Source organism: Apis mellifera, linkage group LG1 (assembly GCF_003254395.2).
Source record: "Apis mellifera strain DH4 linkage group LG1, Amel_HAv3.1, whole genome shotgun sequence".
NCBI lineage: Eukaryota > Metazoa > Arthropoda > Insecta > Hymenoptera > Apidae > Apis > Apis mellifera.
The window spans coordinates 22,804,503-22,832,381 of NC_037638.1; the positions used below are offsets into that span (position 1 = coordinate 22,804,503).

A 27,879-nucleotide genomic window follows, 5' to 3' on the forward strand; every position below is an offset into this window, starting at 1 on the left:
AACATTTATTTATAAGATATATTTAAAAATTTTTAAATTTAATTAATGTCCTTTTTGCCTAGAATGAAAAAAAAAATTATAAAAATATCATAAAAATTAATTCAAATTATTAAAAAAATTTTGTAGATGTCGTTAGAATTCATACATCAAAGTGCTATATTTTAGCTAAAATTAATATATAAAATGTTAATTAATATATAAAACTATGATTAAAAAAATGATATAGTGAGATATCAATTATTATGTAGTTAATATTTATTTATGTGAAATATGTTTTATTTTCGGATAAATTTTACGGTATGTTAATCATTCAATACTTTTGCTTCTTTTAGGTTATGCTTATTTAATTATTTAATTTTAAAAAATAATCTTATTGTTTATTGATAATTTTATTATATTATAACAATGATACTGATTATGGTTTTTCAGAAATTTATTTTTATGTATAATAGTTATGTAATAATATATTTATAGTTTTCTTAAATGAAATATTATATTAATTTATAACACTAATATTATAAACATTTTAAATGTTGAATTATAAATAAATTATATACATTTTGCAAAAATTTATAATAGAAATTTATATATCAATTAAAATTTATGTGAAAGTGCAAAAATATAAATACAATGTTATAATAATTTTATATTTGAATATCATGTGATATTTTAAATAATGTAAAATTAATAATTGACGTAATATTTTATAAATATATTTACATAATATTTTATAAAATTAAAACTGTATTTAGAAAAAATAAACATAACAATTATTAAAATTAACAATTATTTATGTGAAATATTTATTAATATTCATTAATAATATGTTATAATATATATTATAATATTATTTATATAAAATCTCATATTTATATTATTATATTATATAATTTATTGGTCATAAATATTTTAATATTTTCTTTATAGCATTCTCAGTTTATATATGATGTATATAGAATTATAGAAATTGTATAATATAGATTTTATAAACATAAATAATAAATATAATAGCTTATAATATAAATAAATTAATAGATAATTAATAAATAAATTAATAGATTATACTTTTTAATTATATAATTATGAATATTTTTTTTATTTAAATTTATTGATTTTTTTATTGATTTAAATTATATGTAGAAATTATATCATAATTTAATTATTTTTTTTAATTTCTCAATTGAAAATAAAATAAATAATTAGATAATAAATATTATATAATATATATAAATTAATATAATATTAATTATAATATAAAATTAATATTATATAATATATATAATATTATATAATAATAAATATTGTAACATCATATAATAAGTCATAAAAAAAGAAATATTATTACTAAAATACTTGATTTTTTAGTTTTAAATTTCAATTTATTTTTTTAATTAATTAAAAAATTTTAATTTATTGAAAATATGATTGAAATATGAATAAATGTTTTCAAATTTATGAAATATAGACAAAAATTGTATTTTAAAATGTGATATTAAATCTCTAAGCTTTGTTTTTTTTCAAAAAGAATAAACTTTACGCATTTAATTAAAAATAAACTATATGTACAATATAAATTCAGAATGATGATATAAACGGACAGATTTTATATAAAAAAATAAATCGAAAATATAGAATATTTAAGTAAAATAAATAAAAAATTAGAAAAATTTTTAAACAACTAATTGGCTATTTTTCGATTAGATATGAATGAATATCGATAGCTTTATTACTCCACATTCGATTAAATATGAATCATTATTGATAGTTCTATTTCTATATACATATGAAAATATACAAAAAATATAGAATCAATTTTTTTTCATTTAAAAATTAGTAATTTTCATTTAAAAATAAATTTTTTGAAAAAATGGTATTTGAAAATTCACCGATTATATGACTTTATGATCATATAATTTAATAGATTTTCTTAAAAACAAGAAACTCAAATATTAAAATTTTATTCTATTTTTTTTTATTTCAAACGATTATCTATTATTATTTCATTCGCAATTGAAAAATAATAGTTAATTATTTATTTAAATTTTGTAATTAAAAATTTTTTAAATTTGCTTTACTAAATTTGCTATTATTAAAATGAATAAATTTTATTTATTTTCCATTTTTTTTTATAGTAGAATATAATCAAACCTTTTGTTCAATTATACCAGCAGCATACTTGTATATTAAATATTGTAACATTATTAATTAATTATAATTATGATTATTCAATATGCTAAATTTGACTAAGATGACGAAGTTTAATTCTGACAAAGAAAACATCTTTTTTAAAAAAGTTGAACATATCTGTTGCGTTTAAAATAATTCTAAAAATAGTTTTTATTTAAAATCATTTATAAAATTTTCAATTAAAATTTTATTTGTCTTTCATATAAGAGAATTTATATGTTTTTTTTGCATTGATATTTATATATATATAAAATATTATAATTTATATGTATATATTTTTTACAAAACTCAAGATGTTTATATTGTTATTTAATTTAGAATTGATATTAAAATTTTAATATAGATTCATTAAAATTTTTATTTATATTTTTTAAATAAATGAAATGTTTAAACGATTCACATTGTTCTACATTATTTCATAATTATTTCATAATTTCATCTAATAAAAAAATTTACATTATATTTTGTTTATATAAAAAGTTAAAGGAATTGTATATATATTTTATATATTTATTATATAATTTCAAAAACAAAATATAATATTTTTTGGTTTGTTAATAATTATTTTTATAAATTGTGAAAATTGATTGTATCATTTGTGAATTGATGAATTATAATTTATTATTTATTAAATGATTAATACATAATATGTTTTATATATAATTAAATTTTAAAATACAAAAATTAAATCATCTTTTTTTAATATTTGTTTCGAAATATTCATAAGTCAAATTGAAAAATATATGTGTGTACGTATAATTCTTATAAATAATATTTTCATTGTAGATTTATATTAATTTTTTTATATAAATTTAATCAATGATCATTATTGTATTAAAGGAAGATCATTTTGAATTAACTATGAATATATGATATAAAATAAATATTAGTTTATTAATCTTATCTTACTTATGTATGCTTACTTAAAAAGTTTAACTCTCATCTATTCACTAAAGCAATAAAATATGTATACATAAAAGATATACATGTATCAAGTAAATATAAAAGAAATAATAAAAATAAATATGCATAATATAGATGATTCAATCACATTCATAATCACATATATAAAAAATAAATAGATACAAAATTCGAACATTTTATTTATTTTGATTATTATGAAAAGTAATGTTTTAATTTATGTCTTTTTTATTGTACAAATTTATAATTTTAGATAGTAATAGGTAAACGATAAAATTGAGGATAAAGACACGTGCGCATAAAAGGTGAAAGGAAGGGAGACGAAAATTGCCGAGTGTGGTCGAAACATGTTTTGTAGGGTCGATCGGGCTATCCGAGCATAAGCACAGTTTTGTCAGTCGGCGAACACCGTACTGTTAGTATTGTCCTCCTTTTTCTTTTTTTTTATCCTAAATTCAAAGTGTCAAGTAGGTAGTCTCATTTTGTATGTGATTTTAAATTCTAACAGTTCAAAAATTAATTTTTCATTTAAAAAATAAAGTTTTTGAAATCAAATCGTTCGATATTTTAATTAATTAAAAAATATTTTTTATAAAGATTTAAAGGTATAAGATATTTTGAAGGTATAAGATTAACATAATCATGTAAATAATTTGTTATATTTGTATTTTTTTTTTCATTTTTCTAATTAATGTTATAAAAATAATAATAAGAAAAAGTGCTACGAAATATATATACATGTTATACAGGACCACATGCACAATATATCAAGAGTTTCATCGAGTTGCTGAGTGTACCTTAACAAGGTACAGTTATTCATATTTGTCATTATTATTGTCTGCAATACAATTAACTGAGTTAATAAGGTAGTATCAAAACTCCATTTTTAACTTATAAATTATATCAATAGGATTCAATTATTTTTGTGTAAATATTATTATTTTATTTAAAATCATTTATTTTATTATTTCTATTTAAAGATAAGCAATATTATATAATAATTATTACGGATTATATTGAGGACTATATTATATAATATATAATAAGGACTATATTATATATTTTATATATTTTATATAAGGATTATATTATATGATATATAATAAGTAGTAATTGAATTATAATAAATGCTATATATGATTTTTTAATTTAATTTTTATTTTTAAGAAATTTAATTATTTATATAATTTGTAATTTTATATATTATGTGATTTTATATATGTATATGATTGAATTAATAATGAATTTAACAATGATTATTAAAGAGATTGAAATTTCTTTAATAATTAATTAGTATATATGTTTCTTCTAATTTATTTAAAAGAAATAATTAATATTGCATATTATATCTAAAGTTTATACATATAACAACTTGGAAATTTTGATATATCTATTAAGAATGCAGATCATACAAGAGAATAGCCTTTGTTTGTTTTGTATGAGAAGCACAGAGAAAAAAATTTAACGAAATACGCATAATTATAATCATTATGAAATAAAAAAAAAACATGAAATTTTTTATAAAAAAAAAAAAAAATTAGAAAAGAAAATTGTATATGTATAATTTTTATTAAAATTTTTTAAAAGACAATTAATATATTGAAATATTTTTATTATCATTTTTATTATGCTCTATTTTTTATATTTTCTATTTATTTGATGAACAAATAATAATATTTTTCACATTTTTTCTTATTTTCATCTTTTTCTATATCAACTTATCTAAAGAAAATGAATAATTTTGTATAATTATAAATTGTAAATAGTTAAAAAATACCGTGAAAGTAAGAATAAAAAAATATTTTTTATTTAAATTTTTTATTTTGCTAAATATAATCTTATACGCATCGTAAATTTTATATATTTTTAAATTTGAATTATAAATCTATTGTTTTTTTTATAGCAAAATTAATAAGAATTATTTTTCCCAATAATAAATATATAATTTGTATTTAGTGTTATTTTAAAAATAATTTCTATTTATATATTCCTTATTAATTCATTTATTTTTTTAATTTGTATTTAATTTGTATCATTATTTATTTTATTTTTTTTTTTATAAATAATAGATTTCTAAAAGAAGAAAATAATAGATTTTTCCTATGCATAGATTTTTTATTATTTTTTATGTGTAACATAAAAAATTACAAATATTTTTAAATAATAATATATCTATATTTTTTTTGAAAAGATGATCTTTCATGAAGACGGTATATAAAAACCGGTTATTAATAAGACTTCTTTTAAAACAATAACAAGATTCTTAAAATAAAAAAAATTAAATAAACATTTTAAACATTTTATATACGGAATGTATCCGAAATTATAATACAAGCGATTAGATAGTGATTTTACGTGTAAAAAATGAATTGAAAAAAAAATTTTTTCGTTTATCATTTTTTTTATTTAATTTATTTTCATATTTATGATTAGATTTATATATATATATGACTACATTTATTAATTTTATAATTAATAAATATTATATTAATATTAATTATTATTAATATTAATTATAATTAATAATGAAATTCTATATCTTATATTTAAAAAATATATTGTAAAATATATATTATTGATAAAAGTAATGTAATAAAAAAAGACTAATTCGTGATATTAATATAAGTAATTATATCTAGAATTGTATGTTTTTTTTGTTTATGTATTTTAAATATTTATACCCTTTTATACCTTGATCCTATTTCTAAAATGAATATGTGAATTTTCTTTAGAATATGTTTTTTAAATTGTATATTACATATATAAAAAATTATATATATATTATAAAAAATCTATACAAAACAGCATATAATAATGAATTAGTTAGCAAATATAAACAATTATTTCATTCATTCCTCCTGTCTTTAATTTTCCAAAGTTCATATTGCAAGATTTTTGAAAACATATATTGATATAATAATATATCATATTATATTATATATATATATATTATAATTTTTTCATGAGTTAAGGTATTGACTAAATGTTATAACTAAATGATATAATCTGTTTTCTAAAATATTAAAATTATATGTAATATACAAATATATATATATATTGGTATTATAATATTTTAGGATAATTGTTACATTAATTACACCAATACTGAGAATAAAGAGAATATTTTCATTAACAATAACAATATATTATATGTTAAAATCATAATTGATAAAATTTTTAAAAACATTTAATTTATTTTATTATTTGTAAATTGTTTTTCTTCTTTTGCATAGAATGATGAAATATATGAAATTTTTTCTTTTTTTTTTAATATAAAAAAAAGATTTATAGATATAAGAAATTGAGAGATTAATAGCCTTTTTTTTAAAATAATATTTTTCAAAATATAATTTTATAATATCAATTTAACGAAATAAATATTTTCATTAAAAATAAAAAAAAATGATGAATCATATATAGAAATATTTTTATGGAATCTTGAAAATTTACTGACCTTAATAATATTTTATTCTTCCAGTTTATGTTTATCATTGAATTTATGTTTATCATCACTTTTATTTATTTTTGTTTATCACTTTTTTTTATTTTATACATTTATTTTTCTTTTTTTGTTTATATTTATCTTATATATAAATCTAGAATGTAGAGAAATTCATTTTTTACTACAATTTCCATTTTTAAGATTTTTTAGTTTCAAGATTATTTTAAATTATTTGATACCAAAAATGCTTTATTCATATTCATAGATATATATCTATTTATAACATTCAAATTATTGTACATTAAGATTTTTGTTATCTTAACCTTTACTTCGCATTACTTAAGTTTTTTCCAGCATCGAACTTTCGAACATTCGAGTACAAGAGAAAACAGTACAAGAGAAATAATAGTTTCGTTAATAAAATGAAATCTAATTTCATTATATACTCATATTCGATTATATTGCGCAATTCAAAATAACGAGTATATTGAAATATGATTGACATGTAACAAAAGCTTATAATAGCCGTTCTTTTATTTATTTTCTTCATATCCTTGTTTCTATCTTTTCTTATTTTTATCAGCTTCCTTCGTTTTAAAAAAGCAGAACTTCTCACAAATGAACAAATTTTTCCTGTTCATTTCATAGAATATTTTTAATAGACGAAGAACATTTTTTTTAAATTTATTTCACATTTTTTTTTTTTGTAATAGCTATATAAGTAGTAACAGTTATATAAAGTCAATTACTCAAACTTCGACTTTATATAATGAGTAATTTTTTGAAATTAATTTTTTTACAGACAATATGTTAAAGAAGTATTGTAAAAAATAAAATATTCAAATAAAATATTCTTTTCTCATGTATTTTTCAGATTATAAATAGTTATCAGAAAAAAGAAATATGCTAACGCGTCTCTTTGAAATTCACGGCCGGTTTTGCGCTGGACATCCCCTAGAAGTCATTGTGACGACCTTCACACTTACGGCATGCATTCTGAACATGGAGACAGGAAACGGACATCCAAGTGTTCCTTTGACTGCACATTGTGGACCTGGTAGATGTAATTCTGATGTAAGTTGATTTCGAATAAAATTTGATTTAATTTTTGAGATCAAAAATATTTTTAGTTTTTAGGTGTGAAATGATATTTATATTATAAATAATATATTATTATTTCTTAGGATTTAAATGCAGCTGATGTTATAGTCATGACTATAATACGATGTTTAGCTATATTGTTTACTTATCATCAATTTCGCAATTTGCAAAAATTGGGTTCAAAATATATTTTAGGTAAGTGATCGCATGGATTTATCTGAAGAGAAATGTTATATATTTAATTCAAATAAAAATAAAAGTTTTAAAAAACCGGAATTGCAAAATGTATTTAAAAAACAATGTATGATGATATTGCCCAACTATATATATAACCGGATCTTTTCATGATACGCGTGAAAGTTTTCAGTGTCAGAGAAAGTTTTATGGAAAGCGATAGCATTTCATTTTATACGTGATGACAATTAATTATCGAATTTACATAAAATCTAATCATTAAAATTTGGTAAAAATACTTAAATATAATATTTTGTTAGGTATTGCTGGCCTCTTTACTGTATTTTCCAGTGTTGTGTTCACATCTAGTGTAGTGAATTTTGGACGCAGTGATATTTCCGATTTAAAGTAAGTTATTCGAAATCTAGAAATATATTATTTATATATTATTCCGTTGAGTAAATTCATTATTTTTCAGGGATGCACTGTTCTTTTTCTTGCTTATTATTGATCTTTCGAAGGCCGCTGTTTTAGCACAGTTGGCTTTAAGTTCCAGAAACAAAGAAGAAGTGCGAGCAAATATTGCTCGTGGCATGTCGCTTTTAGGGCCAACTATTACATTAGATACTTTAGTGGAAACTTTACTTATTAGCATAGGATCCTTATCTGGAGTTAGAAGATTAGAAATTTTATGCAGTTTCGCTTGCTTGGGAGTTGTTGTAAATTATATTGTTTTCATGACATTTTATCCTGCATGTTTATCACTTATTCTTGAGGTAAATTTTCTTGAGATATTTTCATGTTAATTATTAGAATAAATATATATATAAAATATGTATATATATTATTTTTCAGCTTTCTCGCGAAACTAATACAATGAAACCATTAAGTGCTGATAAAATTTTTATGATGCATCCATTAGACGAGGAGGATCAGAAACCAAATCCAGTAGTAGAACGCGTTAAATTAATCATGATTGCTGGTCTATTTGTAGTACATGCCAACAGGTACTACATTTTTGTGTTTATTTTCTGCTTTTTATAATATATAATATATAAATCGTGTTTCCGCTTGAAATGAACTTTATATTTTATACATCAGATAACAACTAACAATAGAAAAAAAAAAACTGACAAAAAGTTATCACAAATCTGCCCCGTAAGATGTGTATTTTTTTTTCTTGAGTTTATTTTTTGTTTGAGTTTCCTTCTTCTTAACTTCCACGGGTCAGGTTCAACTTATTACATAGTAGCATAAGTATATTTAAATCATATTCAATGAATATGTAATAATTCATAAGTATTTAATTCATATTCAATGAATTATGCAAAAAGAGATAGTATCTTGTTGAGGTTTGGGTTCCTTTATCCCTTTAGATGTTAAGGAAACAGTATATGACACTCCTGTGTCGAGTTAAGAATGATGATAATTATTATCTTTATAAAAAATTCAAGTTTCTTTGAAATAATACATAAAAGTAATATCAATCGATTCGTAATTTATAAGATTAATTTATATAAATTATTATTATATATCAAAAGGTACAATAAAATTAATGATTTATAAATTTAAAAAATTACATCAATGTCACATCATTAATAGTCATTGATATAAAATACTCATTTCAGTCGTTTCAAAAGTGAAGAAAGCGAAGATACGGTAGAAGGCAAAGTATCTTCTACAAATTCACATGTCATAGTGAATTCTTATAATGAAACTGAAGATTCGTCTGAAGTCAAGGGTTATTTAATGAATTGGCTATCTGTTAGTGCAGATAATATTGTGATATTGATCCTTCTTCTTGCACTCGCAATTAAATTTATTTTCTTCGAAGATAAAGAAGATATTGCTAAACAATTACAATTCAAAGTAGAAGATGATACAGAAGAAAAGATTGAAAATGAATATATGAAAGAAAAAAAATTTGAAATTGAATATGTAAAAGATAAAGAGAATGAAAATGAAGATATGAATTTTTCTTTTCTTACCACCAAAATGCCATTCAAATTATCTTTTGCTAAAATGCAAACTATTTCTATACCTTGGATTGATGGCAAAGAAGAACAAATAGATGAAAAACAATGTACTGTAAATACATCAAACGATAAAAATCTATTTTCACAAATTCCCAGATCTGTAGAAGAATGTCTTAAAATATACAAATCTGAGGTAAATAAAAGTGTTATAAATATATATATATTTTTTAGTAGTAATATCTATATATTTTTTTCAATTTTTTACAATATTTTTAAATCAATTTATAATATTTTTAAATTTTTAAACCTATAGCTTGGTGCAAATGGATTAACAGATGAAGAAGTAATTCAATTGGTAAAGAACAATCATATAGCTGCTTATCAATTAGAAAAAGCAGTTGGTGATATGGAACGGGGTGTAGAAATCAGGCGTTTTATAATAGGAGAGGCTGGAAATTTCCTTGATTATCTTTCCAATTTGCCATATAAAGATTATGATTATAGTAAAGTATTAGGAGCTTGTTGTGAGAATGTCATGGGATATGTACCAGTACCACTTGGAATTGCTGGTCCATTATTACTTGATGGTGAATTGTATTATGTACCAATGGCAACAACAGAAGGATGTTTAGTAGCATCTACAAATCGTGGTAGTAGAGCATTGTTAAAATGTGGTGTAACAAGCCGTGTAGTTGCTGATGGAATGACTAGAGGACCAGTTGTGAGATTTCCAAATATTGTTAGAGCAAGTGAAGCTATGGCATGGATGCAAGATCCTGATAATTTTAAAGAAATGAAAAATAGTTTTAATTTAACCAGTAGATTTGCACGTTTGACAAAGATTAATATACGTATTGCTGGCAGGCATTTGTTTATTCGTTTTGTAGCAACTACTGGTGACGCTATGGGAATGAATATGTTATCTAAAGGAACTGAAAAATCATTAAATACAGTGAAAGAACATTTTCCTGATATGGAAATATTATCATTAAGCGGTAATTTTTGCACGGATAAAAAGCCAGCAGCAGTAAATTGGGTTTGTGGTAGAGGCAAAAGTGTGGTTTGCGAAGCAGTTGTACCTGCAGATATTGTTACAAATGTGTTAAAAACATCTGTTCATGCTTTAGTTGATGTGAATATAAGTAAAAATATGATTGGATCTGCTATAGCTGGCAGTATAGGTGGCTTTAATGCACATGCTGCAAATATTGTAACTGCAATCTTTATAGCTACGGGTCAAGATCCTGCACAGAATGTTGGAAGTAGTAATTGCATGACTTTGATGGAACCATGGGGAACAGATGGTTCAGATTTATATGTGTCTTGTACAATGCCTAGTATAGAAATAGGTACTGTTGGAGGCGGAACTATTCTTCCTGCACAAGGCGCGTGTTTATCTATATTAGGTGTTAAAGGTGCACATAGTGATGAACCCGGTGAAAATGCAAGCAGATTAGCTAGAATAGTATGTGCGACGGTACTTGCCGGTGAATTGTCATTAATGGCTGCACTTACGGCTGGTCATTTAGTCAAAAGTCATCTTCGGCACAATAGGTATAGAAATTAAATAAATAATATTTAAATATTAAATATATATATTTTTATATAGTACAAAATTCATATCATAATTTTATTTTAGATCATCGACCACTGTAACAAATGCGATGAGTGTTCCTCAAAAATATACAGGAACTAAATTGTCTGTGCCAAATCTTTTACAACCTGTACAAAATGTTTGTAAGGGACTTCTAGAAAAATCTTAACATTAATCATATACATAAAAAAGTTTATTTTTAATTTTTAGTAGATTATTTTGTATCATATAACTATTAGTACATAATATTTCTAATAAATAATACTTTTTTATGTACATGAAATAAGATATTCTTAAAAAAAATTAAAATATAAATAAATACAATGAAATAATATTTCTATAATTTAATAAAAAAAAATTATAATGATATAAATTGCATCAGATACAAAAATAATTTTTAATGTGGAGGAATATATATATTCTTAATTTATAGTGAAATATGTAATTAACTATGGTTGTATAAAATTAATATAATGTAAAGATTATTTTTTTTTTGCCTATACAGTCATATTTTTATACATTATGCAATATTGATTTTTAGTTGTAGTTAAGTTATTTTATAATAGTGAAAAAAAAATATGATCGAGAACTGTACATTATGTAGTATATCAAATCAATCAAATTGTTTTACTTAAAAAAGAAATATATATATATACAGAATGTTAATATATTTATGCAACATTTTTGCAGGATTAATTCTAGAAGCTAAAATAAACAAAAATTAGTATATCAAAATGTTATTCGAGATTAATTTATTAAATTATAAACAATTAAAGTTACATTAAACAAAACGAGATTCAATAAGATAGCTTTGTTTTTTTCACCATCTTATTTTATCTAATATAAACTTAAATTGCTCATAATTTAATAAATAAATTTTAAACTTTACATACTAACTCCTGTGTTTGTTTTAATCATTAGAATCAATCTTCTAAATATGTCTTATGAATATATGATATTAAAATATAAATACAAATTAAATTATATATTTTTTTTATTACTTAATTAATAATAAAAAAATTAAATATGTATTATATATAAAATTTTATTATTATGAAAAAGAAATTTAAATTAAATTTACAATTAAATAAAAAAAAAGATATATATATATTATAGTAAATAAATAATATTGATTATATTAAATAAATAAATAAGGAAAATTTTTTTCAAATGTATATGTTCTATTTGAATAATAAACAAATTTATTTAATATACAAAAATTATATTTTCAAAAAAACAACTCAATAATAAATATAAAATTCATTATTACTATAAGATTTACATTTTTTCATATGTTTCTTCATATCCACAAGTAATGCAGCTATGTGTATATGTATCATTATCTTCATTATATAAATCTTCTCCAAATTCATGTGTATGAGATGCTTTTGATGTTTTATCATACAAAGAACTCCTAACTTGCATTCTTAATTGTTTAATCTATAAAACAAACAGTCTAGTTTGTATTAATATTATTTTGTACTTTTGTTGATATAAATATGTTTATTACCTTCTTATTAAATTTTTTAATTTTAATTCCTTCTCTTTTAACATCACGTAATTCTTTTTCTTTTAATAATTTTTCTTCAGAACCCCATACTTCTAAAGCTCTCTGTTCTATTTGCAATTGCAAATACAATTTCATTTCGCCCCAATTTACATTATGGGGATTTTTTTTTGTGATATATTTTAATGGAGGTTCTCTTTTATCAAAATCACAATCTTTTAATAGATATTCTTGTTTTGCTTCAGTTTTTGTAATTAAAGAATGCTTGCCCTTTGGATCTCTGGAATAAAAAAAAAAATTATTTATAATATTTTAAAAGTTTATCTTAAAATAATTATTAATTTGTACTTATATGTTTGTACCTGCATTTATCACATACGGATATATCAAATGTTTGTAGAAGATATGAATCTTTAAATTCATTTTTACATTCTTCACAATGAGGTAAATTAACAACAATAGGAGCAGGTTCTGATGTTATTTTTAGCTAATAAAAATAAGCATTAATTCCTAAATAAGATATAAAATTTAATCTTATAAATTTTAAAATATTTTTAATTATTATACCATTTGTTCTTCTAAGTCATCACTTTCTTCTATAAGAAAACCTCCTCCACTATCTATAACATGTTGTCCTTGAATTTTTAAGCATGCACCTTTTGTTGAATCTTTACATTCACTTTAAAATTTGGATATTTTTATTAAAAAATATTTATTTTTTTATCTAATAATAATATTCCAAAGATATTAATTAATTCTAATATACCTTTTTATGTAAGGATGAGAAATTATCTTAGATTTTTTTAAAAGTAATGCTTTTTGACGATTTCGCTCTGCACGCTCTTTAAAGTGCTGAGAATTTTCTATTATTTCTTTATCTTTAGATGGATTATTCATTTCTAATACAGACATTTTCTATAATAATATTTTTACAAAGCAAAATTTTTTTAAAAATAACTGAAAATCAATCTAAAAATTATAAAAAAAATCAATAAATTCATTGTTTAATATTATTTTTTATATAATACTTAATTCTCGTAAATATAACACAACTTACATACATATATATATATATACAACTTATAGTTTATAAATTAAATGTAAATAAACACTTTGTAATGATTCATATCATATGAATTTATAATATACGAATTTTTTCTTCAGTTTGTAATATAATAAAAAATATAAATCATTTTTCATTTCATACTGTAATAAATATTCTTTTTAGTATTAATATACTGATTGTGGTTACTAAAAAATATAAAATAATAAAAAATTTATTATATCTCATATAATTATATATAAGATTATATAAAATTATATAAAATTGTATAAAATTATTCAACAAATTTTACATTAAATTTCCAAATTTATATATAAATATATTCTCATTGCACAACAATTCACTTAATTTATCTTTTAATTTTATATACATCTAACATCGACCATTAGTTCGCCATTTTTTTTTCAATAGCATATTGATTTTACGTTCCCCGAAATTTCGTATTATTTTTATAGAAAGTTTAAAATAGAAAATTAAATTATATTAATTAAATAAATTTTATAAAAAAATCAAAATATAATCATAATTTTATTTTATCATGTAAATTAATTATGATTACAAGTTCTTTTATCTAAATTGAATTTTGAATTAAAATAAATAAAAATGTATTTGTGTTTATATTTTAATCATTTTATTTTAAAACAAATTATAAGTTTATTTTAAAAGAGGTAAATAATAAAATTCGAATTGTAATAAATAATGATGTTGCTATTCTTTTATTTTTTTATATATATTTCAAGTTTTCTAAAATTTAAATATTTAAAAAGAATTGCAGAAGATAGTAGTAAAAAATAAATACTTTTCTTTAAAATGTATTTTAATTATACAATCATATTTATATTTACACATATATTGTAATAAATATTTATAATATAGACATATTCAAATATTTATTCAAAGTATTAATTTCAAATTATCTAATGTATACGCAATTTGAAAGCTTTGTTTAATTATAAATTACTTTTTCTTAAAGAATCTTTTTTACATTTCGTGAATGAAATACATATTACATATTACAACTTGCATAAATTTAAATATTTATCAAACATGCATTACAAATTTAATAATAATAAATAATTATTTTCTCATCAAAAGTTCGAAACAAGTACTAAATGTACATAAAGATGGCGGTATATCTTCCATTAATTTAATTATATACAAAGCATAAGCAATTTGATTTTTTTTCTTTAATTCTTGCACAAGAATTTCTGCATTTTCCTTTACATTTGTTAAGGATCGATTTATAAATACATGTTCAATGATTCGATTAAATATTTCGTGATTTGGGTCGAAAGTCGCTGTCAAATTTTTCAAAAATAACATTTCTAATATTGGTGCTGATAATATGATTTCCTAAAATATATAATAAAATATATAAAATATAAAATATATAAAATAAATTTTAATCTTTTTAAAGCATGTGCTTATACATACTTCATGTTTTTCTTTAAGAATATTTATTGCTTCTTCATGAAATTCTGAATTATCAATATCCAATCTAATATAAATTGCATGTTCAAGAGGAATTTCTTCCATGTTCAAGAATTCCTTGAGTACCTATTGCAAATAATTTTCTGAATTATTTAAATTCATTATATAGTAAATATATAGTAAATTATATTTCTTAATTTTAAAATGAATTTTTTATGTTTAATAATTTATATTATGAAACATTACATTTGTTGAAGATAATGTTTTTATTAATTCCTTATATTCTTCAAAAATTTGTTTATTATGTTTATTTTTTTCTTTTTCCACGATATAAATATTAACTATTTTCATCATTTTTAAAATTGGATGTTTATCAACTTTTATATATTCAGAATCTTCAAATTTTGGCCATTGCAACAATAATTTTTTCACTTCATAAAAATGATCAATATTTTGTATTTTATTAAATATTTTTTCAAAAGCTTCAAAGCGTTCTTTTTCTGTTACACATTCTCCTATATCTTTTGTAAGAGAAATATTTTCTATATACATTTTTTGATTTAACGTACTTTTTCCATTTGCTACATTTTCTATTACATCTTCATCTGAAAAATTTCCCCAATTATCGGTCCATTCTACATCATTTTTATCATTAGATTCAGACACGTTTCGTGTTAGTCTGTTATCATATTGCAAATTTTCTGTGGAAATTTTTTCTTCTTTCAATTTTTCAATTGATTGATTTGAATTTTGACTAAGTGAAATATTAAATTTATCTCTCTCTTTATAGTCTTCAACTTTACTATTATCTTCTATTTCTTGATTTATTTCAAAAAATGTTATATTTTTTATTCCATATCTTTTGAAGAAACATGTTTGTAAATATTTAAATGATTCATAAATATCAGATTCTTTGCATTTATGTATTACACTCATCATTTTCCATATTAAACTCAATGGACTATATAAATATAAATTTTCAAAATTTTTATGTAAAGTTTTGTACAATTCCAAACAATAATAGTACATTAGAGTTTGAATATATAATTCTATTTGTGGAAATTCTGTTAAAATATTATGCACTTCTGATATATAATTTTTTTGTACACTAAATAAATATGCCATACCTAGTAACCAATCTTGTTGTATAGTATATTTTGCACATTCTAAGAATACTAAAATAAGAAAAAAATTCATTTGTCCAATATTTGATATTATATCCACATATTCAAATAAGTGAATATGGTATACTTACAATGGTTAATATCACTCACTTCTAAGCCACAACAAGAAGACTCATTTAACATAGTAATTCTTAAAAGAGCACGACAGCATTTGAGCTGGGTAATTTGTATATCTGGCATAGAATAATTTGTATATTTTGTATCAAAATTACTGATTTTACAATTTTTATGTAAGTCTTCATAAAAACATGGAAAACTTTGAACATCATCATCATATATATAATTTTCATTTCCTGTATCATTATCTTGATTATTAGAAAAATTAAATTTTAATTTAGATTTCCAAAAATTTGTATCACTAATAATTTTTATTAAATTAAAAGTTGAGCCTTTCATTATGTTTGCAGAAGTTTTCACTATTTCGGTAGAAGTTTCTAAAACTTTAGGAACAAATTCTTTAGTTTCTACTTGAGGCTGTAAATTGACAATAGTTTAGTATAGTTCCATTTTCTCCGTTAAAAATCGTATAATACATTTCTTACAGTAGTTAATGCATCTATAAATTCTTCTTCACTATCTGCATCATTAAAATCATCGGATGGTGAATCAGCGGGTATCCATAATTCTAAATTTTTATGTATTATTTGTATTTCTATTAAATGTATCTGATCTAATGCTTTGCTTAATATATCATTCGATCCATTGTTTATTGCGAACCACAAATATTTTTGTCTAGTTTTTAGATCTTCATAATCTTCACAAAATCCTAATTCTAAAGCAACTGTCCAGGCAGAAATGTAATTATTTTGTATTAATTGTTGACAAGTAGCAGCGCAAACATTAAAATCTTTTACCTATTATAGTCACAAATTATATATTAATTATCTACTAATTATCTAATAATTAGTTATATATAAATAAGTAATTAAATGATAATTTTAAAACAATTCTACCTCGAGTGCTTTTTTTGCAATTAATTCCAAAACTTTTCCTTCTCGCATTCTGCTATTATTCCTTTCTATTCGTAAATAATTTGCTAATGTTAATAATCTTTGACGACTTCTATGAGCATCTTCTCGTTTATTTAAACAATCTTTTATTAATTGTAATCTATCTTGCATTAATCGTACTTGAAGTGGTAATATATTGATATTGAATTCATTCAAAATTTGAAGTGAATTAATAAGATCATATTCTTCTTTTATTTGTGCATTATCATCTTCAATTAGATGAAGGCAAGTTCTAAAATTATATTATATATAGAAATGAAAATAAAAAATTAAATTAGAAAAACGCATTAGAATTAAAAAAACTTACTTAGCTAACTCCATATTAAAATCAATCAAAGATTTAGAACTATTAAAATATTCTTTACTAGCATCTAAGATTAAATTCACTGTTTTTTCATAAGACACTTTTAATAATGATTGTTCGTTTTTCTTAGTTTCAATTAAATTAGCACAATTTTGTATATTAGATTTAACTCCTGATACCAATCGTGCTGATACACATATTTCAAAACATATTTCTGTATCAATGCATGTAAAAATTAGACTATGAATTTCTAACATTTCATTCAATAGTTGAGCCCATTGTTTCTCATCTGAAGGTGATATTCTTAAATTAAATATAAATTATTAAATATGAGATATATATTAATAAAAAAGAAAAAATAAAAAATATACTTAATTGTTTACCTTTTATTTAAACTTCTTGCCATTTGAATTAGAAGTTGTTTTGCAGCTTCAGGATTATTTTTAATTTTTTGTAATGAATTTAATGTAGTTTTAACACTATATTTATTTAAAATTTTAGTGCATTCAAGTTCTTTCTCAAGCTCTTCTAATAAAATGTTCATAGTATTTGTCTTTTTTACATCACGATCTTTAGCGATGGAATCTACAATACATATTGCTGTTTCGTACATATTAGGATCATTACAAGCATATATGCAATCTAATGCTAAAGTCACAATATTCTCTATCATTTGAAGAATTTCATTATCACAAGATTGTTTTAAATATTCAAAAAACTTGACAGATAATTTTAAATTATCTTTGCTAGTGGATATTAAATAATCACTAAACAAATGTTTTTGTAATTCCCCACCTAGATATTGATGCCTTCTTTTTATAAATGGTAATACAAAATTTTTTATATCATTCACAAAAGTTTTTTCAGTAGTCATACTCATTAATAGTTTAATTTTTTCTAAATTAGATAATTTTTGTAATTGATCTAAAGACAAATCTTCTAGATAAACTTTATAAATAAGATCATCTAAGGTTTCCAAATCTAGCAATAAATTGTCTAAACCAGTAATATTATGTGATTTAGCAATCTTTATTAATTGTAAAGCATTATCAACCATACAACTATTTCTTTCAATTTGATAAGCTCGTGACTCGTACCAATTTTGTAGCAATTCTGGTGTAAGTAAAGTGTTTCTATATACAGATAATGATGGATCATAATCGTAAAGTAATTGTGATTTATCATTATTTTCTAAATTAATTATCTCATTGAATTCAGTTCTTTCAACCCAATCTTTTTGTCGTAATTCACGTCGATTGAGTAAAAATAATTGTCCATTAATATCACATTCTGGTAAAAGTTTTTTATATTTCAATGGATTTAAAGTTTCTGGGAAGAAGTTAATAATTGCTAACCAATGAGGTAGTATATATTCGCCATAATATATAAACATAATTTCAACTTCTCGACAATTTCCATTTTTCGCAAATTTAATTGCATTTTCAATAGCTGAAAATTGCCGAAATTCTTCATAAAAATTTTTGTCATACTTCAAAGAAGAATTTAAAATAATTTCATATGTGAGTAATTTATCTAAATGATCTAGCAGTTTTCTTCTATATTTAATTAAATCTTTCTGAGCTTCAGATAAATATTTTATATCAATTTTTTCAAGTATCTGATTTATTTTTTGTAACTGTCTTAAATTTACATTAGCTTCATTCATTTCATTCCAATCTTCATCGATATTATCTATTACAAATTTTCCATTATCACAAGTTCCAATTGCTAGCAAAGTTTCCAAATTAGCACCTTTTAATCCAAAATTCAACAATTCTCTTGCTGCTTCGATAGTGTCTGGAACTCGAGTAATGCATTCATGTAAAACCCAAGATCTTTTTGTAACTTTACTCAAATGTTTTTGAATAGCATTTAATGATAATTCAGATTTTCGCCATTGTGTTTGATATACCAAGTCTGTATCTAAATTATACATATTTGCCAAAGCCAATGCTTCCTCATATTCCTATAATACAATTTTTTATTTATTTTAGAGACTTAAAATTTTATAAATATTCATACCTCTATATCGATTTTTCTTGAATAAAGTTCTTCAGGTGTTGTACTTTTAAGTCCAAGAATTCTATATGTTCTAAACAATACTTTTGATTTTTTTTTCTTAGGCTGAAATTTTTCAATATCAGTAATAGAGTATAAGGTACTTTGAATTAAACTTGTTGTATAATTTAATATACTAATTGGTTCTAATTCATCTTCTCCATTTTCTTCTCCACTTTCTGAAGGAAATTCTTAAAAAATAAATTAATATATTACATTATTATCACAGAAAATATATGTTGGTAATTAATTAAAAGCTATATTACAAACCTAATGTTTGACAATCTGTATTAGATTCTCTATTTCGTTTTTTACTTGTTATGTATGTTTCACAATCTAGGCATAAAAAGCCTCGATCTGAACAAAGTTCATATATTTGAGGTTGTCCAGCTAAAAATTCAGGACTTGCGCCTAAAAGATTCTTTAGATTGTTTATAGAACATACAGAAGTAGATCCTGAACATCTTGCAATTATAATTGCCTTTGAAAATATTAATAGATTAAAATTAATATAATTATGTATTTAAATATATTTATCTATATATTTAAAAAAAAATATTACCTCATCAGACCACCAACCAATATCTATTGGATGGAATTCAGTAACACCTGGTGGAAATTTTTTTGATCTTGCATGTCCTAAGGGATTGGGTATATTGAAATCTGGCTGTTCTGATAATTTCCATTTTTTTTGCATAAACAAAGTTGGTAATCTCCATAAAGATATTGAACCATCCGTATGTAAACATGTTAAAAATTTACTATTTGGTGAAATTTTTATTTTGAATATGATTGATTCTGGTTGTAAATTTAGTGTAGGAATAATATTCCATATAGAAAATCGTGATTTAGTTTTTGATTGATCATCAAAAATAAATGATAATTTACAATATGGATATTCATTCAGAGGTCGCCATGATGTCAATCCACTATCTGAAGCTGTTGACTATAATTTATTTATTCAATTTATTTGATCAAAGATTGAAATCAAAAATTGATATATAAAATTGATATATAAAAAATGTGTTAATTACCATTAATTTCTGTGTTATTGTATTTCCAGCAACATAAAATAAGTTATGTTTTTCGTCATAAGTAACAGCATTTATTCCATTCTTATAAAAAGTACCAAAAGAAAATTCATAATTTGCTTCAAATTCATTAATTGTTAAAATATAATATGATCTAAGCAAACCACTATATGTAATTAATAGAAATTCATAAGAATATTTTTCAGATTTTGTCTTTGGCTTAAGAAATATCATAGAAGCTATTGAATCTCCAGCTTCTAAAATATTGGGGTTTTGGGATATAGTTTTTGGATTAATATTAAAAATATTATTTCCCAAGGCATTGTAAAAAGAAATATAACCATTGCTAGATGCTAATACTAAAAGTGATCCATCTGGACTCCATGTTAATTTGCGCCACTGTGGAAAAGCATCTTTTGGTACTAAAAAGATAAAAAATATATTTAAAATTATAAAATAAATCTTTAAAAATAGATAAGATTTAAAAAATTATATATAAAGAATTATGAATTATATATTTTTTACCAGAAGCTTTTCCAATAATGGAAGAATATTCATCTTTTGCTTTTCGAATCTCTATAATATTTTCTTGCAAAATAGCAAGCAAACGTCCATGATCTCCAATTGCAAACTTCCATGGTAGAGTAAGACTAATTTGTTGTGATATACTTTCTGGTAAAGAATATCTGTTATTAAGATATCTAAGTGCATTTTTTATTGTTCCTGTTGTAGGCAATATTATAGTATCATTTTTACATTTCTGAAATAATTATAACTTTATAAATTTAAATAGATTTAAATTATATAAATTTAAAATGTTTATATTATATTTTATAAATGTGTATAGATTTAAAATATGTATTTTATATGAATTTCTTTCTTTTCTTTTTTTGAATATATGAATGTAAACTTACTATTAATTCTGGTTCTTGTTTTCGAATAAAATATTCTAATAATTCATAAAGTATTGGTTTATTTGATAATTCATTGGAATTAACCATTTTTTAATAAGAAACATAACCTACTACTTCAATAAAAATCTAGATTTGGAAGTGAAATCAGTCAGGATTTGACAAATCACATTAATGCAACTCATAATGTCATATATATTTTCTCTTATCTTTAAGATATGTAGATAAATAAATTTAAATAAAAATTATTTAATTGTTTTTATACATATTAGTTAAAAATATTAATTAATAAACGAATTATGCATATAATTCTTAAAATTTATTTAGAATTTTATATCGAGTTATAATTTTGAGGATGTAAGTTGCGTAAAAGACATGTGTAAAGTAGTGCATACATGTGAATTTCAAAATATAAACTTTTTCGTATTTGCGGTTGTCAACAGGATTAACGTGGAAGTTTTATTTTTAACATTTAAATTTAAATATTTGCAAAATGTCAGATGGTGAAGATGATTTTATGTGCGAAGAGGAAGAAGATTATGGTCTTGTGAGTATTCACATTTATGAAAAATATACTGATAAATTCAAAAAAATTTTGGTTAAGAAATAGGTTAGAATTTTAATCTTGACATATAAAATTTAAAATTAGTTTTAAAAGTATATTTAAAAATAATGTTTAAATAATAAAAAATAACATTATTGCAATTTTTTTTCTAGTAAAAATAAACTTATATATTTTAAATTTATTTAAATTATTGTGATACTTCTAAGATGACATTTTAAAATTTTTTTTTTATTTTATTAAAATTGACAAATTGATTTGAGATAAAACTAATTTCGAACTGATATTATTTTTATAATAATTTTAGGAATACTCTGAAGATTCGAATTCAGAACCTGATGTTGATTTAGAAAATCAATATTATAATAGTAAAGCCTTAAAAGAAGATGATCCAAAGGCAGCTTTACAAAGTTTTCAAAAAGTTTTGGATTTGGAGGGAGGAGAGAAAGGTGAATGGGGTTTCAAAGCTTTGAAGCAAATGATAAAAATTAATTTTAAATTGGTAAGTATATTAGATTAATGATATGTAAGATATATTTTTATTTTATAATATTTTATTTTTTTAGGGTAATTATAAAGAAATGATGGCACGATATAAACAATTATTAACTTATATTAAAAGTGCAGTTACCAGAAATCATTCAGAAAAATCTATAAATTCTATATTAGATTATATTAGTACCTCAAAAAATGTAAGTGATATTATAAATTGTAAAATGTAAATTGTTTAATTTTTGATATTTATTTTTTTTTTTTACTAAATATTTTATAGATGGAATTATTACAAGATTTTTATGAAACTACTTTAGATGCATTAAAAGATGCTAAAAATGATAGGTTATGGTTTAAAACTAATACAAAGTTAGGAAAGTTATATTTTGATCGATCAGATTTTAATAAATTAGCAAAAATATTAAAACAACTTCATCAAAGTTGTCAGGTAAACTTTTTTTAATTTCTTATTTGTAAATGAAATTTATTAATATAATATATGTATAATAAATTATATAATGTTTATGTTAATAATATTACATATATGTATAAAATATTTAATTAGACTGATGATGGGGAAGATGATTTAAAAAAAGGAACACAACTTTTAGAAATTTATGCATTAGAAATACAAATGTATACAGCACAAAAAAATAATAAAAAATTGAAGACTTTATATGAACAGAGTTTACATATTAAAAGTGCTATACCACATCCATTAATAATGGGAGTTATTAGAGGTAATATATTCAAATTAGGAATTACTTAAGATATTTAATAATGAATTAAAATTTTTTGTTCATATATAAAAGAATGTGGAGGAAAAATGCATTTAAGAGAAGGTGAATTTGAAAGAGCTCATACTGATTTCTTTGAAGCTTTTAAAAATTACGATGAATCTGGATCCCCAAGACGTACTACATGTTTAAAATATTTAGTTTTAGCAAACATGTAAGTATATAAAATGAAATAAATAAAATAATAGATTTACTTCTATTATTTACTATAATTTATTGTTAATATTTAAATATATATACACATAGGCTCATGAAATCTGGTATTAATCCGTTTGACTCCCAGGAAGCAAAACCGTATAAAAATGATCCAGAGATTTTGGCAATGACAAATTTAGTAGTCAGTTATCAAAATAATGATATTAATCAATTTGAATTAATTTTAAAACAAAATAGAAATAACATAATGGATGATCCTTTTATAAGAGAGCATATCGAAGATTTATTACGTAATATACGCACACAGGTATATATTATATGCATATTATATATTTTAAAGTTAGAAAATTCATATCTAAAATCTCTTTATATGATTTTATAGGTTTTAATCAAATTAATTAAACCATACACTAGAATTTATATTCCTTTTATAAGTAAAGAGTTAAATATTGATGTATCAGAGGTTGAAAGTCTTTTAGTATCTTGTATTTTGGATAGTACAATTCGTGGTCGAATTGATCAGGTAATATGATTTTATGTTATTCAAAAGTATTTATTTTTTTAATTTTACATAAACTATATACAGGTGAATCAAGTACTCGAATTGGATAAAAAATCAGTATGTGCAGCGCGCTATAATGCTCTTGATAAGTGGACAGGTCAGTTACATTCTTTGCATTTAACTATAGTAAATAAAATGTCGTAGAGAATATAATGCGCGTGAATCTAAAATAACATTGATTTTAAAACATTACATTGTATAGTATATCATAAATACCTATCTCCAATTATTTGAAAAATAAATTTATTGTGATATAATAAAATTAGAATTTTAATACCATTTACTTATTATTCCTTTTTGATATTTAATTTACAATATTATTTTTATATATTTATATATTTATATATTTATAATACTTATAAAATGAATTCATTTCAAAAAGTTCATAAAATATTGATTAAAAATATTATGTTGTTTGAGTTATGCTATCTTTGAATAATTATTGGTAACACGAATATTGAATTGTTTTAAAAATATAAACACAACATCAAAAATAAGTAGAATATTAGTAAAAAAATGATATGATTTGATTTTCGTTTTTAATACGATATTTTTCAAATGATTGAATTGTATTCAGATATAAGTCAAATTTACAGTATTTTGTTTTCAGCAATATAATCATCTAATTGGTATATGAAAATAATATTTAATCGATTTTTTTTTTTTTTGACGATAAATATTATTCAAATATTATTTTCTTTAGAAATTTCTTTATAATCTATTTTTCATATTTAACAATTAATTAAAAAACACTTATTTTAATATATTGTATTTTTTAGTGTACTTATTGATTTGGATTTGAATTATAATTGAGTAAAAAGTTATCAAATTTAATTGAATCGAATAATGATAACAAAGTTTTAGTATTTAATTATGTTATTATATAAAAATAAATGATTTCTCGGAATTTTAAAATTCTTAAATTTCGATTACGAAGTTCTGCTCATCTTAATTTCTATGCAAGTTCAATACATAGTGCAATTGAACGCTCTGCAAAAGGATATGCTTCAACAGAAGGACGAACGTGCTGTCTCGGTGAAACGGCACAGCTGGTTTTAGCTCCGTTTCAAGCATTGTTATTCAGTCTACGTTCGTGCCTATGTAAATGTTGGTTAACCCCAGGTAGGATGGGCGGTAGAATCCCTAGGCTCGTCCTACATCTTCGCTACCATGGGATGGTATAATCCTCTCGTCCTCGAACAGGTTCATCCTGATCCTCGCCACGTTCAAGGTAGTAGTTTGTAAAGCCACGGACACTTGGTTTATGAAAAAATCAATTTTGAAAATGGAATCACTAGCAAAGATAAAATTAAATTATCGGTTTTTCGTTTTTGATTTTGTTTTTTCATAGAAGACAAATTTCTCTACTTGAAATTTAAGAATAAGCAAATTGTAATGAGAGAATATTATTTTAAAATTATTTTTAAAATCTAATTGAGTTTCTAAATATATATTTACCATTTTAAAATGTAAAAATCATTAATAGAAATATATTTTAATATATTTTTATGTATTTTGATATTAAATTCGGCGAACGTTATACTTGCAATCGGTAATTAGCATATTAGAATATATATTAGAATATATAAAATGTCAAGAATTTACATTATCATATTAATTGAAAATTGTAGTCGAAATGGAGCTCGAAATATTTTTTTTATTTCTTATTATATATAGATTTTAAAATGAAATTTTCCTCGAAATTTTTTCTTCTATGAAAAATTAGAAATAAAAATTACAAGACAATCGAAGTGACCTCTTTTCAAGATTGATAAATAGTATTTCTCGAATGATCAATTGGTCAAGATTTTTTTGATCAAAGTTAGAAAAAAAAAAAGGAAAAATTTGAATTTACTAATTCAATATCACTATTTTGAAAAAAAAAAAACAAATTTGAATAACGATTAATTAATTAGAATATGATTATGACAAAGAATCGTTATTTAAACGAAAATAATAAGTAAAATCAACAAGAAATCATAGATTCGACTGAATGTTAATGAACAGGTATTTCTTATTTTTTATTTTCTTTTTTATTACTTTTTTTCTTTAATTCGAGCATCACGTCCATTGCAGGTTCATATTGCAATGTACACGGGGGAAGTAGCTCATGGAGTTGCGAGTAGATTCCATCCTTTGAGGAGAGTTAATTTAAGTGAAAACTCCATTTTCAGTGTCTCTTCCGTTGGAGGATGCCCTACGGGTTTGCGCTGTACGGTGCAAAAAAAAAAAAAAAAAAAAAAGAAAAAAGAAAAAAAAAAAGAAATATCAGAATTTTATATCTCGTTGCCGTACGTATACACAGAAATAGTAGATCTTCCATAATTTTTGAGACTTTTTCAAACGAATTTTCGATTCTTTTCGCGAAACATTAATTTTTAGATGTTCTACATTGATTTCATTAAATATTTGATAAAAAAAAAACGAGAAAAAATAATGATAAAAATTGATAATAATATCATTATCGAATGAATTGGAGCAAATAACAAATTATTGACAAAATAGAAAATAATTTTTTAACTTTGTACGAGAATCATTGATTCTCATTCTGTAAATTAAATTACACCCGTGAATTTGTCAAGTAATGGAATTCAATGTAAAAGATCTAGAAATTTTTATATTTCACTTTCGGTTATTTTTCAACCGACGAGATCAGACCGTTAAGGACAGCGAGCTACGAAAAAACGTTCAATTTTCAATTACAATCCCGTAATATGGGAAACGAACGAGCAGATTATATTTTTTTCTGATAATCTCCCAAAAAATAAGCCACGATAAGACAATGTGATACGATTAATATAACGTTTTTTTCGACATATCTCTGTATAATCTCTCGAATATAATATCGTCCGCGTTTCGCGTCGATTTATCTAACTGCTAAAGATAGAAAAGATAGGACGACAATTCTCGCGAAACCGATGGTTGAAATGAAATGTTGAAGGGGGTTGGCAAAGGGGGGTGGCAACACATCTGCCAGTTTTTAGTGGCGTCACCATATATCACAAGTGCGAGTTCAGAGAGAGAGAGAGAGCCACTAGCTGGACCATCTATCTTATATGGCTTAACTCGCTGTATATCCTATGTACGCGTGAACGCTTGTGCGGACATTTAGAGTAAAACGAGCCCCGTGTATTTCTATTCTTACCCGTGTGTGTATTCGTACAAAAGAGTTGCACTAGTCGAGTTGCGAGTTTCGATGACAAGACAGTCGTAACGCGATATAGTCGCGAGAAGAGTTTTTCAAAATCGTTTCCTAAGGTCTTAAGCAGGCGACGTGTAACTTTTGCCGAGCAAGTTTTCGAGCAAAACGCTTGCTTGGAATTTCGACAAGAAGAATTGGAAAATTGAATCGATTACTTTGGAAAACTTTTCGCCGTAGGAATTGTTCGTCGTTGTAGGAGAATAAAATTGGTTTC

The 27,879-nt window shown here is 22.1% G+C and overlaps 4 protein-coding genes across 7 annotated transcripts; 2 read left to right on the forward strand and 2 right to left on the reverse strand.

The window, feature by feature from the left end:
* The first annotated feature begins 127 nt into the window (after positions 1-127).
* Positions 128-12,427, forward strand: LOC550724 (3-hydroxy-3-methylglutaryl-coenzyme A reductase). Of its 4 annotated transcripts, none has more exons than XM_016917814.2 (10): positions 3,390-3,523; positions 3,858-3,914; positions 7,425-7,624; positions 7,735-7,846; positions 8,146-8,233; positions 8,304-8,601; positions 8,681-8,832; positions 9,454-9,994; positions 10,115-11,355; positions 11,441-12,427. In XM_016917814.2, the coding sequence occupies exons 3-10, from the start codon at positions 7,454-7,456 to the stop codon at positions 11,562-11,564; spliced, it is 2,727 nt and encodes a 908-aa protein (XP_016773303.1). In that variant the 5' UTR covers positions 3,390-3,523; positions 3,858-3,914; positions 7,425-7,453; the 3' UTR covers positions 11,565-12,427. The 4 variants fall into 4 exon arrangements, with proteins under 4 accessions (XP_006571385.1, XP_016773303.1, XP_623118.1 ...); XM_623115.6 differs by lacking the exon at positions 3,390-3,523 and adding an exon at positions 3,558-3,575; XM_006571322.3 differs by lacking the exons at positions 3,390-3,523; positions 3,858-3,914 and adding an exon at positions 128-297.
* A 147-nt stretch (positions 12,428-12,574) lies between these two features.
* On the reverse strand, positions 12,575-13,856 carry LOC412240 (DNA repair protein complementing XP-A cells homolog). The gene is made up of 5 exons (XM_395702.6): positions 13,669-13,856; positions 13,470-13,581; positions 13,265-13,389; positions 12,906-13,182; positions 12,575-12,835 (listed from the first exon to the last, which is right to left on the reverse strand). The coding sequence occupies exons 1-5, from the start codon at positions 13,812-13,814 to the stop codon at positions 12,674-12,676; spliced, it is 822 nt and encodes a 273-aa protein (XP_395702.3). The 5' UTR covers positions 13,815-13,856; the 3' UTR covers positions 12,575-12,673.
* A 918-nt stretch (positions 13,857-14,774) lies between these two features.
* On the reverse strand, positions 14,775-22,057 carry LOC413118 (neuroblastoma-amplified sequence). The gene is made up of 14 exons (XM_006571321.3): positions 21,898-22,057; positions 21,509-21,743; positions 20,987-21,405; positions 20,515-20,898; positions 20,223-20,433; positions 19,917-20,143; positions 18,278-19,860; positions 17,898-18,197; positions 17,534-17,822; positions 17,123-17,434; positions 16,652-17,054; positions 15,643-16,571; positions 15,400-15,522; positions 14,775-15,318 (listed from the first exon to the last, which is right to left on the reverse strand). Exons 1-14 carry the CDS (start codon positions 21,982-21,984, stop codon positions 15,043-15,045), a joined length of 5,778 nt encoding a protein of 1,925 aa, XP_006571384.2. The 5' UTR covers positions 21,985-22,057; the 3' UTR covers positions 14,775-15,042.
* Positions 22,058-22,276: 219 nt separating this feature from the next.
* Positions 22,277-24,731, forward strand: LOC409062 (COP9 signalosome complex subunit 2). The gene is made up of 9 exons (XM_006571320.3): positions 22,277-22,441; positions 22,764-22,958; positions 23,023-23,148; positions 23,229-23,396; positions 23,514-23,688; positions 23,761-23,899; positions 23,992-24,208; positions 24,284-24,424; positions 24,488-24,731. Exons 1-9 carry the CDS (start codon positions 22,388-22,390, stop codon positions 24,605-24,607), a joined length of 1,335 nt encoding a protein of 444 aa, XP_006571383.1. The 5' UTR covers positions 22,277-22,387; the 3' UTR covers positions 24,608-24,731.
* Positions 24,732-27,879: the final 3,148 nt, after the last annotated feature.